We start from the raw sequence: 19,263 nt of genomic DNA, 5'->3' as shown, positions 1-19,263 counted from the left end.
GCTAAGAGGCTCGCCACCTCTGCGGAGGTCTCTAGAGCAGCAGGTTCGGTTGTTCCCTACAGGGTACCGACCTGGCTGCTCGCATTACACCAGAGATCAATCTCGAGAGACTGATTCCCTTAGTAGACTTTTTGGCAGCGTAGAAACTACTGCCAAATGTGTCTCAGTGGGTCCTGCACACTGTAGAGAGGGGACGCCCACGGTGGTGGGCCCGAGCAGGCTCTGGTCATGGAACAAGAAGTAGTCACTATTTTTGAGGAAGGAGGCCATCGAGGTGGTCCCTCCTCTTGCGAGGCAGTCCGGGTTCTACAGCCGGTACTTCATAGTTCCGAAGAAGGTCCTGACGCCACTGGCCAAGGACTTATGAGGGCAGTCCCCTCTGGGGTGCAGCGGGTTACACCGCATTACACGGTGTCCGTCTCACCTCAGTGCCCTCAGGAGATCGGCTGCTAATCCTGCCGGAGTTACAGGGCGCAGCGGTCTCCCGCGAGCGCCACTTTCAGTCACCGCCCGGCAACGTAGCGGGGCTAAGAGGCTCGCCACCTCCAGAGTCTCTAGAGCAGCGGGTTCGGTTGTTCCCTGCCGGTTCGCCGTTACAGGGCACCGAGCTGGCTGCTCGTATTACACCAGAGATCAGTCTCGAGAGACTGATTCCCTTAGTAGACGTTTTGGCAGCGTGGAAACTACTGCCAAATGTGTCTCAGTGGGTCCTGCACACTGTAGAGAGAGGCTACGGAATCCAGTTTGGTTCTCCCCCGCCTCATTTCACGGGATTACGCCCACACTGGTGGGCCCCGAGCAGGCTCTGGTCATGGAACAAGAAGTAGTTACTCTTTTGAGGAAGGAAGCCATCGAGGTGGTCCCTCCTCATGCGAGGCAGTCTGGGTTCTACAGCCGGTACTTCATAGTTCCGAAGAAGGATGGGGGGTTGCGTCCCATTTTAGATCTACGTCATATGAACCATTCAGTCATGCGACTGAAGTTCAGGATGCTTAATCTCAAACAAGTAGTGTCTCAGATCAGGTCCGAGGACTGGTTTGTCACGATCGATCTAAAGGACGCATACTTCCATGTATCCATCCTTCCCACTCACAGGAAGTTCCTGAGGTTTGCTTTGGGGGGCAAAGCGTACCAATATCGTGTTCTTCCTTTCGGCCTTGCACTCTCACCCCACACTTTCACGAAGTGTGTGGATGTAGCCCTGGCTCCGTTGCGACTCCAGGGCATCCGCATACTAAACTATATCGACGATTGGTTGATTTTAGCTCAGTCAGAGCAGATGGTGGTTCGACATCGAGATGTCGTTCTCGCCCACATGAGAGAGCTGGGGTTGAGACTAAACGCCAAGAATAGTGTGCTTTCTCCATTACAGAGGACCACTTATCTAGGCGTGGTGTGGGATTCGACCACGATGCAGGCACGTATGTCTCCTGCTCGGATCGAGTCGAGCTGGAATGCGGGGGAAAAGGGTAGGGTCCTTCGGTCACTCTCAGGTCAGCTCTGAGCATCTGCTGGAGAATCTCCTGCGGGACAGGGAGCTATAAAATTGTCTCTTTTGTTGATCAGAGTTTAGCAATTTATGCGTCCACTGGTCATGAGGGTATTTCTATCTGGTCCTTGAAAGCCCATAAAACGCTTTTAAGCACAGTGAAAGTACTGTCCTTTTTAGCGTATCTTGAGATATAGCCAAACAGTCCAGGAAATGCTTCACCTTCACTGACCCTGCATGAGTTTTACGACTGCAGATGGCTGGGGAGACGAACCTCGAAAACCCTCCATGGAATGTGCGGGTTTGATGTGTGTCTCCATCATGTAGGTGGGTCTGTTGTGAGACATAGATCCTACACGTCGCACAAGCACATTTCTCCGAACTAACACTACCCATAATGCATTTCACTCGGAACTGACTGTTACAGCCGTAGATAGTGATCTTCAGCATCTCTCACAACACTGTTATTGATATGACTGCGATAAGCGCATGCTTCTGACACTGCGTGCAACGGAAATCAACCACACACTCATCACAATGAAAACATCGACCTTAGAAATAACGAATGTGAACACTGGGATAATCACCGATGTATATGGCGAACCCCCGTTGAAATGCATACACAAGAATGCTTATTTCATTTAACCTGTTTCATGTCTGTTACTATCGGTGTGTCCTCAAAGTGATTACATATGCTCTAAACTGCGTTTTGCTCCAGCTGTATAAACAGATGTTAAATGCTGCTGCTAATATGCTTAATATTCACTCCTGCATATAATGCAAACTGCTAACATGACACTTAGTTTGAACTTAATTATGGTTGCTCATTTTTAAAATTCAATTAGGCGGACCACTCAATACACGCAGAGATATGGATAATAAGATCATTCACTTATCTTAGATGTTGATTTCTCATTTCTGAAGCAAGCTGCAACTGCTACGGCAAGCACTAGTCATACATTTGAATGTTGAGCAGCGAGCTCATTGGCTACCGATACAGCAGAGAACCAATCAGCTGTGCCATGTGATAATGATGTCATTAGGTCAGATTGAGTTAGACCTATCGGACTGCGCCATCTAGAGTTTCATTCCAGATCTCTGTATTTATAATATAAGAAAGCTGGCGTGTACTAACAACTTTGTAACACTTCAAACTGCACACTTAATTAACTAAAACAACATTTAATCATAAGAAAATGCCATCAGATAAAAAAATGACTTTACTCACTCACTGAGTCTGGTTTTCATCCTCCATGCTGAAATCTCTCCACTGTGTGTTTGAAATCTCCCTTAGGTGGTGGTAGCCATTTTTAATGCCTGATCAAAAGTTACTGTGAACCTGATACTACTACTACTAACAACAACAACAGAACACATTACATAATTGTTGCTATTAAATGAAATATCTGGAGATTTAACACTTATTTAATAACATTACAGATTGATCTGAATAAATAGGGTATGTGCAACTTTGGTGCATAAGACAGCAGGCTAACCGGGTAGCTGTATTTTGTGCGAATGATATACATCATAATGCAATTTTGAGGAAATTGCAAACAGGTGCTGAACAAAGAGTACCCATTAAAATGTCTTTACATCAAAGACCCGATCATGGAACAATGTAGAGTACAAGCGCAGCATTGAGCTTCTTGAGTCTGTTCAGTAAGGAGCATTTTGATTGGTGGATTAAAAGTTCACCGCGATTGGATAATTATGAATCTTAACCTGTCAGGAAGGTCTCAAAAATACTGCACACAAATTCAAAGCAGCCCACGCACATGTGACAATTTGCAAATGCAGATTCAACAATCCATAAATACATCGTGACGAGTGGGGCGGGGCCGAGAGCCGTGGGAACGGAGCAAGGCCGGTGGAGTAATTGCTAATGCGCGACACCTGCGCCAGTTTATTAAAACTTGGTTTATTAAAGTTTTGTTAAAATGTTCACCGGTTCCCGCCTCCTTCCCGAACTATGAACTTTGTTACATTGGTGCTGAAACCCGGGAGGAAGGAGGGACACGCTGCCAGAGATCCTTCGCCGCTGTGGTGAATCCAGTCTGTGGTGAGCAGTCTGCCGCCATGGAGGCTCGAGGCAGTGGGCTGGAGTGAGCTACCGGGGGAGGTACAAACTCGCTGCTGGCCACCTGGGATGTGGAGGGACGGCTGCTATCCGTAAGGGAGCGGAGGAGTCGCCGCCGGAGCCTGCTGCCATCCGCCATGATGGGGAGGAGCAGGGAACAGGGGACTCCTGCCGGCTACCATCCACCGGGCGGCGGAGGATTGTCGGGGCCCTCCAGCGAGGGCTATCCAGGCATCGCAAAAGAGTTTACCCAGCTGGTGGAGGGCCGAGCGGCAGTGTGTCTGGGAACCGGACCCAGAATTTTTTTTTTCCCTCTCTCCCCTCTCTCGTCTCTGTCTCTCCTCATTCTTCCGTCTCCTTTTCTCTCGCCTCGTCTGTCTGTCCTTACCCCCAGGTACACCGCGGCCGCCGTGATCGGCTCCCCTGGAGGGGGGGAGTAGAGCGCAGTCTCGGGAGTACCTCCTGGCCTGCGAGGGGCGATGGGGGTATGTGACGAGTGGGCTGGGGCCGAGAGCCATGGGAACGGAGCAAGGCCGGTGGAGTAATTGCTAATGCGCGACACCTGCACCACTCACCTGTCTCGAGTCCCACGGAGGAGCTCCGGAAGGATAAAAGAAGGAGTGACAACAGTGTTGGACGAGAGAGGACCAGGCCTGGACTTTATTTTGTGTTTAGGTGTGCGGCAGTCGTCCGCGAGGGGCTGCCGCTTTACTTTCATTTTGTGTTGGTTTATTTTATTAAAGTTTTGTTAAAATGTTCGCCGGCTCCCACCTCCTTCTTCCCGAACTACGAACTTTGCTACATACATGTAACATCATTCATAAATGTGTGATGGAAATTAATTCAAGAACTTGATATATACAGTACATATTTGTGTAAACATTTTACATTTATTTAGGTAGGATATATTTGTGTGAGCATTTGGGAAATATTTATGCTTTTACTTGTGTATTTATGAATTGTGTTTTGAATTTACGAATCGGATTTTGTAAATGTAAATTGTGATATGCATTTATGAATTTTGTTCTGTAAATGTATTATTTTTGAGGCTGATCTGGCTCCATAGAGAAGCAGTCGTCAGTAAAATGACGTGTCAAGTTGTTTGCAGCCAGTCAACGTAGAACATAGGTGGGCATTATGCAAATGTGTTACTCTGTGATGTGTAGTAGTCACGGAAGTGGGATTCGAATTACTGACGACTCGTTCAATCTGTTCTAAAGAAAGTCTATTCTTTCTTTTGACAATAACTTTATTTATCATGCACTTTTGGCTTTACAACTTTGCAAATCATTTGCATTCACATACAGCTACATTGCACTGCATGAAAGGCAATATTTGAAATGGCATAATAGGGGCACTTTAAAATGCAGTTGTCTCATCCAAAATGCAGCTCACAAATATTCATCAGGCATATTCCACAGTTGTCAAATAAGCCCAGAGCTCTTATGAACCAGCAACAAAATGTGTTCACACCTCCTGAAAAGGCTACCATTGTATTGCCTTTTTTGTTGAGTCCCACCTCTGCTTCCAACATCTCACTTGTCTCCTGGATGTCATATTTTCTCTTTTTTCCATCCAGTGGTGATACTATTCAAAATGCTTTCACATCAGCAATTATGTGACCATCCAATAAAGCCCTTAAACATCCGTGTAACCTCTGTAGGAGGGAGGCAGGCTATTAAACTTACCAAACATAATACACCACACCAAGTATTTGTGTACCTCCAAAGATGCTAACACTGCAAAAAATGGCTTATCTTACATAGTATTGTTGTCTTGTTTCCAGTCAAAATATCTAAAAATTCTTAAATCAAGATACTTTTACTAGATAAGCCAAATGACTTATCTAGTAAAACTACAACATATTTATTAAATATAAATAAATATTTTAAAGATATTTAGTCTTTTTTCCAGGGGGGAAAAAAGTAAATAAAGCTCATTTTGCTTAAAACAAGTAAAATGATCTGCCAGTGGGGTAAGTAAAATACTCTTGTTTTAAGAATATTTTACTTGTTTTAAGCAAAATGGGCTTAATTTAGATTTTTTTTTTTCCCCTGGAGACAAGACTAAATATCTTAAGTCATTTGGCTAATCTAGTCAAAGTATCTTGATTTAAGAATTTTTAGATATTTTGACTAGAAACAAGACAAAAATACTAAGTAAGATAAGCCTTTTTTTTTGCAGTGAAAAACAAGCAGAGTTCTTGTACTGTAATCCAACAACAGCTGAGTTAAAATTGGCTCTGTAATTTGAAACAATCAGAGGCTAACACAGGCCTAGAACCTTGCACAGATAATGAATGAAAACAGTGAAATCTTAATTGTAGAAAGCTTTCAGTAGGCTCACTACACATTTAATTAGCTTGTGTTGTTAGCTCGCTGCATAAATTAGATCTTCCTTACTTTGCTATGGAGAATACAAGCACAAAAAAGTAATTACAGGGTCATTTAAGGTGGATAGTTTTCTGAACAATCCAAAGGAACACTTACAAGCTTAAAATGAGTTGGAATGAAATACCGCCACCTGTTGTAAATTTACCTATATTGCAGGCAGCTTCTACAAGAAAACAATAGGGACTGCAGACATGCAACAGCTTGCCAGGTTTCATCAAGCCATAAAATAGAACAGTAAACCTATCCTGCCTGCTGCACCTGCCCAATATTGATTTATCCTGTCTCTCCATCTTTATCTGTCATATCTTGCTCTCTCTCTCTCTTGCCTGGATGGTCTCTCTTTCCCTCTCTCTCTCTCTTCACCTTTATTCTGCTGCTGCCAATATCACTAATATAATTTCAAAGGATGATACATACAAATTTGACTCCTACAGGGGCAAGTGACTTATCAAAACTGACAGCATGTGGTTTATCAAGAGGTGGGAATTGGTAACGGTGCTCACGCACACACCTTGTAATCACTGGGTGGCGAGTCCATCTCTCCAAATCCATAATTCTTCTGTCACTAACTCTAAGGTCAGAGGAAATATCTAAAAGTGTGTGTTGTTAACCATATTTTGGGGACAAATTTGTACCAAAAAGTGAGCTAAACCTGACAAAATCTCCAAAAACCTCCCGTTGGGGACGTCCTCATTTGTAAAACTGATATAAAAATAAAGTAAACAAAGTTGTTTTTTAAATGGTAGGTTTAGACTGGGTGGCGAGTCCATCTCTCCAAATCCATAATTCTTCTGTCACTAACTCTAAGGTCAGAGGAAATATCTAAAAGTGTGTGTTGTTAACCATATTTTGGGGACAAATTTGTACCAAAAAGTGAGCTAAACCTGACAAAATCTCCAAAAACCTCCCGTTGGGGACGTCCTCATTTGTAAAACTGATAAAAAAATAAAGTAAACAAAGTTGTTTTTTAAATGGTAAAAATGCAGAAAGTTTTCTGTGAGGGGTAGGTTTAGGTGTAGGGTTGGTGTAGGGCGATAGAAAATACAGTTTGTACAGTATAAAAACCATTACACCTATGGGATGTCCCCATTTAGATAGCTAAGTAAATGTGTGTGTGTGTGTGTGTGTGTGTGTGTGAGAGAGAGCTTGCACTCAGTTTTGACAGAACAGGCAGATCAACACAGATTAATCTCTACAAATACAAACACTTTCCCAGCATGCACCAGGGGGGTTTCCCTCTACTCTTTATTCTTTTTTCCCTTCCTCAAAAGTGAAATGTCAGACTACTGATTTTCCACTAGAATCTCAACTAGAGTGTCCCACTGCATTAGCCAAAATATCTCTATGCTTAACTCTGTCATTTTTCTCATTTTCATCCACGCAAATGTTATATGGCAATACATTATGTTGCTACGTAGTATTCAGTTCAAATGAAGAAGCTGTGGTCATTTCAAACTTATTTTGTAGCATCTGCATGGGGTTACAATTGTATTCAACAAAATTTTTGCGGTTTTGGTCATCCATATATTTCTATTATCTATCCAAACATATTTATCTATTTATGTAAAATATTTCTAACTCTCTCTCTCTCTGTATCTCATTAAAAACCACAACTTGATCCTAGAAAATTAGTTAATTACAGACTTATCTCAAATCTCCCTTTTCTGCCAGATATACTAGAAAAGGCCGTATTCTCACAACTATACATATATATATATATATATTTTTTTTTTTTTTTTTTGAGAAAAATGGTATCTGTGAGGATTTCAAGTCAAGATTTAGACCGTATTATAGCACTGATACTGCTCTCATCAGAGTTACAAATGACCTGCTCTAATCACCCGATTGTATCTCTACTGTATTAGTGCTACTGGATCTTAGCGGTGCATTTGACTGCATCGACCACAACATTTTTTTGAATAGACTAGAAATTTATGTTGGCATTAGAATTGCATTGGCATGGTTTAAATTGTACTTAACTGACCGTCATCAATTAGTAGCAGTGAATGAAGAGGTATCATATTGATCACAATACAGTATGGAGTACCACAAGGCTCAGTACTATGACCTTTGCTTTTCACCCTGTAAATGCTACCCCTGGGAGATATCATCAGGAAACATGGTGTTAGCTTTCATTTGTAAAACCACATTTTTTCATCTTAAAAATATACAGTATCTAAATTACCACCTATGCTATCAATGTCAAATGCAGAAACGTTAATTCATGACTTCATGACTTCAGGGTTAGATTATTGTAATGCTTTATTGGTTGGTTGCTCTGCGCGCTTAATAAACAAACTCCAGCTGGTTCAAAATGCAGCAGCTAGAGTTCTTACTAGAACCAGGAAGTATGACCATGTTAGCCCAGTTCTGTCAACACAGCACTGGCTCCCTATTAAAAATCATATACATTTTAAAATCTTGCTAATTACTTATAAAGCCCTGAATGGTTTAGCTCCTCAGTACTTGAGCGAGCTCTAATCACATTATAGTCTAGGCCTTTGTTTTGTTTATTATTTTGTTTGTTAAGACTAAAATAAGTTGTTGTTTGTCTTAATAAATTGGGTAAATAAACAATACAGTGGTTGAATTTAAACATTTTTTCTACTGCTCTCTGTTTAAGAAAGGTTATAAAAAACTTTCAAAAATGATCAATACCAAACGATATGAAACATTATATCATGATCATTTTTTTAGCTACATCGCCCAGCCCTATTATAGTAATTCACGTCCTCTGCGATCTCAAAACTCTGGCTATTTGATAATACCTTGAATATCAAAATCAACTACGGGCGGTGGATCCTTTTCCTATTTAGCGCACAAACTCTGGAACAGTCTTCCTAATATTATTAGGGAGGCAGACACACTCTGTCAGTTTAAATCTAGATTAAAGGCCCATTTGTTTAACCTGGCATACACATAGCACATTATAGCTTTTCTATAATTCAAATCCGTTAAAGCATTGTTAGGCTGCATTAATTAGGTCAACCGGAATCAGGAACACTTACCATAACACCAGATGTACTTGTTACACTGTAAGAAGAAATGGCATCTACACTAATATTAGTCTGTTTCATTATTATTCCGAGGTCACCGTAGCCACCCAGATCCAGTCTGTATCTAGGTGGATCAGCACCTAGAGATGACCTCTACAGCCCTGAATGTCAGCGAGACCACATCAACTAGATAAGCCCTAGGGACAGATCCCCTGTGAAGACTTCGTCAACTAGACAGTTGTCGGCACAAGATCACGAGAAGCAGACGAGTCCTCTGCACAATCTGACTTGTGTTGCAGCCTGGAATTAAACCACACCATGCTGGTTTTGTCTGGCCAGAGGAAAAATGAGCCTGATTGAGCCTGGTTTCTCCCAAGGTTTTTTTCTCCATTTCTGGCACGATGGGAGTTTTGGTTCCTTGCCACTGTTGCCTTTGGCTTGCTAAGTTGGGGACACTTAATTTTTGACAATACTATCGACTTGATTGCACAGACACTATTGGAAGAGAATTGAACTGAGCTGGACGATGACATCACTGAATCAACAATGAACTGCCATTAACTGAAAAGTTGACTGTTACTATTGTCCTATTTTTAAAGCTACTTTACAGCAGAATTGAATTGTTTGCATTATTGACACACTATTTTCCTGCTTAACACTGCAAAGCTGCTTTGACACAATCTGTATTGTATAAAATGCTATATAAATAAAGGTGACTTGACTTGAATATACTGTACACTCTAAAAAATGCTGGGTTGTTTCAATCCAATGTTGGGTCAAATATGGACTAACCCAACTGTTGGGTTAAAAAGTTAATTTAAAAATGTAACCATCCATGAAGATATTTTGTAAATTTCCTACCGTAAATATATCAAAACTTAATTTTTTGATTAGTAACATGCATTGCTAAGAACTTCATTTGGACAACTTTAAAGGCGATTTTCTCAATATTTATATTTTTTTGCACCCTCAGATTCAAGATTTCCAAATAGTTGTATCTCGGCCAAATATTATCCTATCCTAACAAACCATACATTAATGGAAAGCTTATTTATTCTGCTTTCAGATGATCTATAAATCTCAATAAAAAAGACCCTTATGACTGGTTTTGTGGTCCAGGGTCACATATATTAAATAAATACTATCTCATACATTTAACAACACATTTGCATGTTTACAGTTCGATTTTGCTTATTAACAGTCCCATTGAAACGCAGGTAAACAAATGAAATATTTCTATTTTTAGAGTTCGTGTTTAATTTACTTGACATTTTCACGATTCAATTAATTATTAGCTTTTTATCAACTCACAAAGCCACTTGCAGTTCTTCCCAGTTTGGGAAACCCTACACTCTAAAAAATGCTGGGTTGTTTCACCCCAATGTTGGGTCAAATATGGACTAACCCAACTGTTGGGTTAAATTTTGGTTACATTTTTAAATTAAAAATTTAACCCAACAGTTGGGTTAGTCCATATTTGACCCAACATTGGGTTGAAACAACCCAGCATTTTTTAGAGTGTATGTATGTATATATACACACACAACATACATACATACACTACACACACACAGACACACACATACTGCATATGTATTTATATATATATATATATATATATATATATATATATATATATATATATATATATATATATATATATATATATATATATATATATATATATATATATATATATATATATATCAGCAGAATCAATCAGCTTGTGCCATGCAGTAAATGATGTGATTGCAAGTTTGTTACTTTCTACTTCTATAGAACTGTCTACTTCTATACTTACATAGAAAGAAAAAGAAGACAGCGTGACAGATACAGAGAAAGAGTAAGAGAGAAATTATGTAGGCGGTGCAACACATATCTTCATAATGACAGACATCACTGGGAGTTTACTACCAATAATTCATTGATCGCTTCAATCTCCATCTATCAGCCTCTGCTTAATACATCAATAAATAGAACACATTCCTCTGTGACTAGACCTTTTGACAGACCAGCACTGAGAACTAACATATGTTAATCATTCAATACACACATATAGCAAAAGAGTCAAGAGAAATCTGCCATCACAAGTATGATGATGATCGGGTCAGTCGCACTGGTGCTCCTAAAATAAATTTCATAGTCGCACGCAGTAGTTTTCAGTCGCAAATGCGACTGAAATGGTCGCACTGTCGAGCCCTGCCAGGCATAATGAAGTGAGAGAAGATATTATAACCTTGAGTTGATTGACTCACACTGTCTAGAGGAAAGTTCAGGAAGGGCATGCTAAGTATGCTGCTAAGAGAAATCTATGTGTAAACTGTGGTTGCAGGTTGTACACATATCAATTTTTCACATGTGTGTCTGTTCTTTACCTGTTTTGCCAGGTTGACCGAGTCTGAGGTCAGTCTGTCTCTGAGGTGAAGGTCGAGCTGGGCAGCAGGAGCGATCTCTACCACTTTCTGATGTCTTCTCTGGATAGAGCAATCCCTCTCATACAGATGAATTACATTTCCATATTTATCACCTGTGAGTGAAAGTGAGAAGAATAATATTGATCAGAAAGGACAGAGAGAGATGCGAGGAGAGAGGTTTAAGTTTGCCTGACTGGGTTACTCCCACAATGCAGAACATTTCCATGTCCCGTCTCAATATACTGAATAAAATATTTTATTTTTATTATATAAGCAAGTTTTAAAGATAAAAATTACATTAGTTTTATCACAAATAAGTGAACTAAGGATGAATTTTTTAATCAATTTACTACTTTGCTTTGAGCAGATGTTGCCATTATTGTCATGTCACATGAAACACTGGACATGTATTATGATCTTTTTCAGGTGTTTCTTATTTCCTTTGTCTAACCAATGTTTTCTCATGAATATTGCTTTAATTGGCAGTCATTTCATATTGTAGGTCTTTACTGTATCCTCAACTGCACTTTAATCCTGTTAGTCTTTTGTAATCTCCCCTTAGTTACAAAAAACAAGAAAGTGACAACAAAATCATGAGCAAGAATTAGCCATGCATTTGACAAAATCTCTGATATTCTTTGTATTATCACTAAAACATTTCATCCTGTAACAGAAAATGAAAGCAAGATAATACAATTGCTTTACAATTGTTGTTAAAACAGTCCTCTTCTAATGAAAATGCTGGATTTTGTTGATACTCTCCTTTGAATTTAAATTAATTATTTTATATCTCAGATATTTGTCAACATAGCTTTGGTATTAGATTCACAGTGTAGGACAAGAAGACAGTCATAAAAATCAGTTTATTTGAGAATGAGAGAAAGGGAGAGAGAGAGAAACAAAGCATGTGGTTGGTGTTCCCTGGACACACACAGAGCCATTCTCTGTTAACAAGCCCAATTCAATTCCAGCTGTATGTTATTGACTATGAGCTCTCTTCCAGACGAGCAAATCACATCTAATGAGCCAAAATTCTCAGCTATAATGGCTCAGATACACCAGAGAGAAGCTAATAGATCATAGTAAGCATAGTAAACAAATATGTGCACACAGTCTAGGGACTAGCAGACAAATTCTTATATTATCTCTCTCTGTTTCTTTTGTAAATGCCAACATACACAAACACAAAATACATGGATTAATATACTCACCAAGAATTTGTACTTCAATGTGGCGTGGTTTCTCGATGAACTTCTCAAGAAACAGAGCACCATTACCAAATGCCGCCAGAGCCTCTGAATAGGCTCTCTGATAGTTCTCCTCTAATTCCTGTAAATCAGTCACAAAATTCAATATTACAATAATAAAAAGGCCAAAATACTTGTTGTATTTCACTACTGTTAAAAAGTGTGCAGTCAATAAGAAAAGTGAATAAAAAAGTTAATACGAAAAAATGTTTCTTATGCTAATTTTATTTAAAAAAAACAGTAAAAACAGGAATGAACAGTAATGAAATATAACAATTAAATACCTGATAAAATACAGTAACAACAGTGATATTATGAAATATTATAAAAATTTATAATAACTGTTTTCTACTTTAATATATTTTAAAATGTAATTTATTTCTATGATGGAATAGCTGAATTTTCAGCAGCCTTTACTCCAAATCATTCTAAGATGCTGATTTGGTGCTCAAGAAACATTTATATGATTGTCAAATCTGAAAACTGTTGTGCTGCTTATTTATTTTTATTTTTATTATAATATAATATAATATAATATAATATAATATAAGCCTTCCATTGTTTTAAATTGAAATAATCCAAAGGGTTTGAGTGTGCCTGATAAACTGAAAGCAAATCCAGAACAGTAGAGAATAAAATGGCAATGATTTCTATTAGTGGAACAAAGGCCAAACATTCACTAATGGCATTTGGTGATCAGTCAATTGTTTTCATGAAAGGTTGAATTTGGTATGCTTTCATTTCTCTTCTGTGAAGTAGTTGAAGACATGAAATGAAGTCTCTTCAGAAGCCATTCAGAAACACTATTTAACACTCTTTACAAGACAGTGCTTGTTCACTTGTCTCACAGAGCCTGGTAGAAAGAGGCAATAAACACTAAACACTTTTCACTAGTGACAATAAATATAGGCAATAAATACAGCAAATGGACTATGTAGAGCAAGCAATGTCAATGTGATTTAGTATTGCACTGGAGTAGTAGTTGTCACATGTGCATGTCCACATGTCAAGTAGAGGACAATGAGCATCTATCGTACCGTAACACAATTGAACGCAGTCGTAAAATAGGCAGTACTGTATATACCGACATAAACAGTATATAGTGTATAGACATCTGCAGAAAATGAGGCCCATTAACAGTCGTAATTGGCATAGTTTAGTGGGCTAGCCTTGAAACACATCACAATTATGTTTAAGGGGAGAAGGGCACTACTGTCAGTTACTGCCAGAACACAATGTCAGATAATATTTTTTTTATTTACTGGAAAAGGGTGATTTTTTGGGGGTCTAGCAAGAATGTTCCTGAGCCTTTGAGTGAAAAAGTGATGTGTGGAACTTTTCGATTTTAAAATAATTTATCCTATTTCAGTTTAATTTGTAGAGGCAGCTATAAGTAATAAGTGTAAACGCTGTGGCGCTCTGTATATTTAGATGGCTGCCCTGTTATTATCACAGTGATATATGATGGATTTCTGATTCTATGGTCATTTCATTTTTTATGCCTTCATGGGCCAGAAGATACACAGACCTCATAATCTCGGACCACCCTCATCCCACGGCCTCCTCCTCCATATGCAGCTTTAAAGATAATGGGAAAGCCATATGTTTTGGCAAACTCCTGAGCCTCTTGAAGAGATGAGATGGGTGCGTCTGTTCCGGGAACAACTGGAACACCTTTACACACACACACACACACACACACCTGAATCGCCTCTTATTTCACAAACTTTTGTAATTAATATTCTCATTTAAAAAAAAAAATATATATATATATATATATATATATATCTACCCTAACAGCATGAGCGGCATGAGTGGCACAACGCGACAAAAGACAATAAAACCCATTATAATCAGTGATATTGTCTACACTGGATGCGGTGCAACGTGACATGACAATTCCTGACAGTAAGCAAAGGCAATGCAAGGCAGGCAAGTTGAATTATATAGCATATTTAATACACAGTGATAATTCATAGTGCTTTAAAAAGTATTTAAAAAAATAATCATAAAAAGTGTCATTAGAAATATAAAAATTAAAAAAAGATATATACAATAAAAGAAGTAAAAATAATAAATTAGTTAGAATAAAATAAGATTCATTAAAATGAATATAAGGGAAAAAGAGGATTTAAAAAGATCAGTGCAGTGTGATCGGCACAGTGTAGAAACTGTGGGAACACAGAAACAGTGTAGTGTTTGATAAGGAAAGCCAATATAGAGAACACTACTTGTTCTCTGCTGAATAGGAAATTAAAAAGAAATTCCAAAGTAAAAGATAGCAAAGCACAAGCACTGAGCAGAAGCATCTCAACAGTAGGAAACCACGAAGCATATTTAGTAAACTGATGCCCATTCTATTTCTGAAATACTCCAAGTGCTCGCACTACTTCTGACACAAAGGATAAATGCATTTGGAACGGTCGCTTTGTTGCATCCAGTGTAGACATGATGTAATGTGTTTAACTGTTTCTCAGGGGTCCTAGGGCCCTATGAATCCGTTTTATTTTTGCCCAAATTCCGTTTTATTTTATTTTTTAAATTCCGGTTTTTCCGTTTCTAGATTAAGTTTTTTTACCATATAGTTTTTCTGGACTCCTTTTTAATGGTTAAATTAAATTTTATTAATCAAAAAGCAATTTAACATCAATTTATTAAAAGTTACCAAATTATGTTGTTACCAAATTCTGTGTTTTAGCATGTCTAATTATTTGAATGCCTAAAAACAACTTAATTTATTAAAATTTATTCTTTCAATGGCCTTATGAAATGTTTTTTTTCTCTCTCTCTCAGAAATGATGTGGTGTTTTCTGTATTTTTTCTGGTTATCAAATGAAGGCATAAAACATTAATTTATTTTTTAATTAATGAAAATTAAACAAACGTTATTTTTTGGCAAACAATGGGGATTTACTATTAAAATTTAAACATGGAAGAAATATTCAGTGATTATTCATTAAAAAAAGTTTTAATATTTTTAGTAGTAGTAGTAGTATTACGTACATTCTACTGTTTAATGGTAATATATTTCTGGCACAATGTCTTAAAGTTAATTAACTTTTATTTTGATAGGTTACCATGAATACCTTTAAATTTCTGTGTGTATATGATATGACGGTAGTTTTTATGACTGGATTCCGCAATTCCGTCAGCGCTTTCCACATCGCAGAAATCATAGGGCCCAAGGGTCCTTAGCACTTGTCTGGGGTTTAGGCTGGGAGCTATATCAGCCTGGACAGGCAGGGGATCAAGTAGACTAGTTTAAACCAGGAAAAACCAGCAAACCAACTTGAAGTTGTTTTGTCAAGCACGAATTTTGCAGAAATTATCATACTGTACATCAATATACAAACAGCAAATCACTGACTCATACAGGTTTTGTTATACACTCAAAGCCCTTTTCACATTTTATCATGAAGTGAAGTTGTAACGGGGCTGACGAGACGTGAGATGTGTGGATCCATCTGCAAGCTTTTATTAAAGAGACGTGGTATAACAGGCAGGGTCGAACAATGGCAAACAGGTATATGGCGGGGAAAAACACAAGAATAGTCCTAGGCAAGTCAAAACAAGGAAAACACAGAAACTCAGAAGGAAAACACGGAGACTCGCAAAGGGTTACAGGCTAAACAATACTCAGCAGATAAAGGTGGTTAGAGTGGGTGTTATATAGTGAGTGAGGTGATTAGAAACAGCTGTGTGCAATGAGTGCAATCAGTGCAGTGTGCAAATCGTGCAAAGAATGATGGGATATGTAGTCCGGGGTGCTATGCAACAGTTTGTGTTGTGCGAGAGTCAATGTAAAGGAAAGGGTGACCTCTGGTGGTGAATAAACGGAAGTCCATGAACCGAATTCGTGACAGAAGTACATGAAGAGCAATTCTTTTTTTCTTTAAATAACTGTGAATTAGCGAAATGCAGCATTATACATTGTAAGAGGAAGCATCTCTCATATTTCCCAAAGAGAAATATGCCATATTTTATTTCTAATGACCACACAGAAATATTCACTTTATGAAGGTAATGAAAAGAATACACATAATTGCTATGTGTGAGTAATCAAGGCAGCCTGTTCTCCATTGAATAATTAATTACATTTTCTAGAAGTTTTATTGATTTTTCAAGAACAAGGACATGTAAAATAACTACATGTTCTTTAGAGTGGTCGGGTTAAACACTTGAGGACTACTAGGCCTACTAGAAACACCTAACAAGCTTATATCATGCTGAATGACAGCCTTAACAGGTGTTCATGTAAACACAGCTGGTTATGTCTGAAGTATGTGAAGTGAAAGTAACAGATGGGGCAAAAAAGGAGATTTGTCAAAAGATTGGATCCGTGATTTAAACCTTACAGCGTAAATGCAGTAATAGTGTCATGAAAGGCTCTTACCCTTAACAAATGTTCTCATTATATTGCCTGGTTTGATTTAATTTGATTTGCTGAGTGGCAAATTTAGTCATTTTTCACTGTTTGTATCCACTTGTTTGTGTTTGCGCATTCCAGACAGACTGTCAGTCAGTCAGATACTGTATATCCAGCTGCAAAGTCATACGTGACAGCAGTTTGGTAGAGCGGAGGAATGCATAATCTCAGTCCACCACTAACCCTAACCAAAAGTCCAAGAGTCTATAAGCTGTGCCTTAACTACCTATCTGAGACTTCTGGTCAAAAACTGCTGTCACAACTCTGTAGATGGATTAGTAGCAGTGATTTTTCAGTGACTCTTTCTGCCAGTTACATTGTTAAGCCAGTATAGGTGACGACATGATAAGACTGTTCTATTGATTCACTGATTCACATGTATTTATTTAACCGATTCATTCACTGATTGACAAAACACTGATTTATTCAGGAAATGAGTGTTTATGAGTGAGTCATTGATTCATCCACTCAACCCATTTGTTCAAAATCATGCAATTTATTCTGCTGTGGCTTCATTTAAAACCAGTTTGGTTGACAGAGAAAAAGTTATCTAACATGACTATAATTTGCCTGTAAGTGTTAAGTTAATCAAATAGAATTAAATATTAATAATATGAACAAATATTGCATATTAATAATTACTATTAATAATTCATTATAGTTTTCTTGCATAAATATATAACTTCTTGGTTGTTTTATTCTACACTGCCGTTCTCCAAAAGCTTCAGGTGAAATCAACTGCAACACTTAATCATAATTATATAAATTAATTTATATAAATATAGAAATTAATTTCTTTAGAGTGGTCGGGTTAAACACTTGAGGACTACTAGGCCTACTAGAAACACCTAACAAGCTTATATCATGCTGAATGACAGCCTTAACAGGTGTTCATGTAAACACAGCTGGTTATGTCTGAAGTATGTGAAGTGAAAGTAACAGATGGGGCAAAAAAGGAGATTTGTCAAAAGATTGGATCCGTGATTTAAACCTTACAGCGTAAATGCAGTAATAGTGTCATGAAAGGCTCTTACCCTTAACAAATGTTCTCATTATATTGCCTGGTTTGATTTAATTTGATTTGCTGAGTGGCAAATTTAGTCATTTTTCACTGTTTGTATCCACTTGTTTGTGTTTGCGCATTCCAGACAGACTGTCAGTCAGTCAGATACTGTATATCCAGCTGCAAAGTCATACGTGACAGCAGTTTGGTAGAGCGGAGGAATGCATAATCTCAGTCCACCACTAACCCTAACCAAAAGTCCAAGAGTCTATAAGCTGTGCCTTAACTACCTATCTGAGACTTCTGGTCAAAAACTGCTGTCACAACTCTGTAGATGGATTAGTAGCAGTGATTTTTCAGTGACTCTTTCTGCCAGTTACATTGTTAAGCCAGTATAGGTGACGACATGATAAGACTGTTCTATTGATTCACTGATTCACATGTATTTATTTAACCGATTCATTCACTGATTGACAAAACACTGATTTATTCAGGAAATGAGTGTTTATGAGTGAGTCATTGATTCATCCACTCAACCCATTTGTTCAAAATCATGCAATTTATTCTGCTGTGGCTTCATTTAAAACCAGTTTGGTTGACAGAGAAAAAGTTATCTAACATGACTATAATTTGCCTGTAAGTGTTAAGTTAATCAAATAGAATTAAATATTAATAATATGAACAAATATTGCATATTAATAATTACTATTAATAATTCATTATAGTTTTCTTGCATAAATATATAACTTCTTGGTTGTTTTATTCTACACTGCCATTCTCCAAAAGCTTCAGGTGAAATCAACTGCAACACTTAATCATAATTATATAAATTAATTACATAAACTATTGTACCTAGGGATGCACGATATATCGGCCACCATATCGGTATCGGCCGATAAATGCTCATTTTTTCTGTTATCGGTATCGGCCTGATAAGAAAATTTGGCCGATATCTTAAAGCCGATAAATAATGCATTATTTCCTTCAGAGACACTTCAGATGCACGCTGTTCGTTTGCAGCCTTTTGTGCAATTGTACGTTGTAATATTGTGTTTATTTGATGTATATCTGATTTATCTCACATAGAATGCATTTGGTTAAGTTAAAAGAGCGCTTTAGTTTACCAGTGATAAACTCAAACTCAGCGCACGCAGCTCAAACAGCAGTGCACAACATTAATAACTATGATTGGGAATGTCGTGTATATAACATTCT

General features: G+C 38.1%; 1 protein-coding gene across 1 annotated transcript in view; it reads right to left on the bottom strand.

The window, feature by feature from the left end:
• LOC107565168 (pyruvate carboxylase, mitochondrial-like) overlaps window positions 1-19,263 on the bottom strand; it is a 114,262-nt gene that overhangs the window by 83,795 nt on the left and 11,204 nt on the right. The window contains exons 5-7 of the mRNA XM_016250384.1: window positions 14,148-14,293; window positions 12,584-12,701; window positions 11,334-11,485 (exon numbers count right to left, since the gene is read on the bottom strand). Of these exons, the coding sequence (XP_016105870.1) occupies window positions 11,334-11,485; window positions 12,584-12,701; window positions 14,148-14,293 (416 nt within the window). The remainder of the gene's footprint in view (window positions 1-11,333; window positions 11,486-12,583; window positions 12,702-14,147; window positions 14,294-19,263) is intronic.

Source organism: Sinocyclocheilus grahami, unplaced genomic scaffold (assembly GCF_001515645.1).
Source record: "Sinocyclocheilus grahami isolate Dianchi unplaced genomic scaffold, SAMN03320097.WGS_v1.1 scaffold985.1, whole genome shotgun sequence".
Lineage (NCBI taxonomy): Eukaryota > Metazoa > Chordata > Actinopteri > Cypriniformes > Cyprinidae > Sinocyclocheilus > Sinocyclocheilus grahami.
The sequence above is the reverse complement of the archived record's forward strand: the minus strand, read 5'-3'. Positions and strand labels throughout refer to the sequence as shown.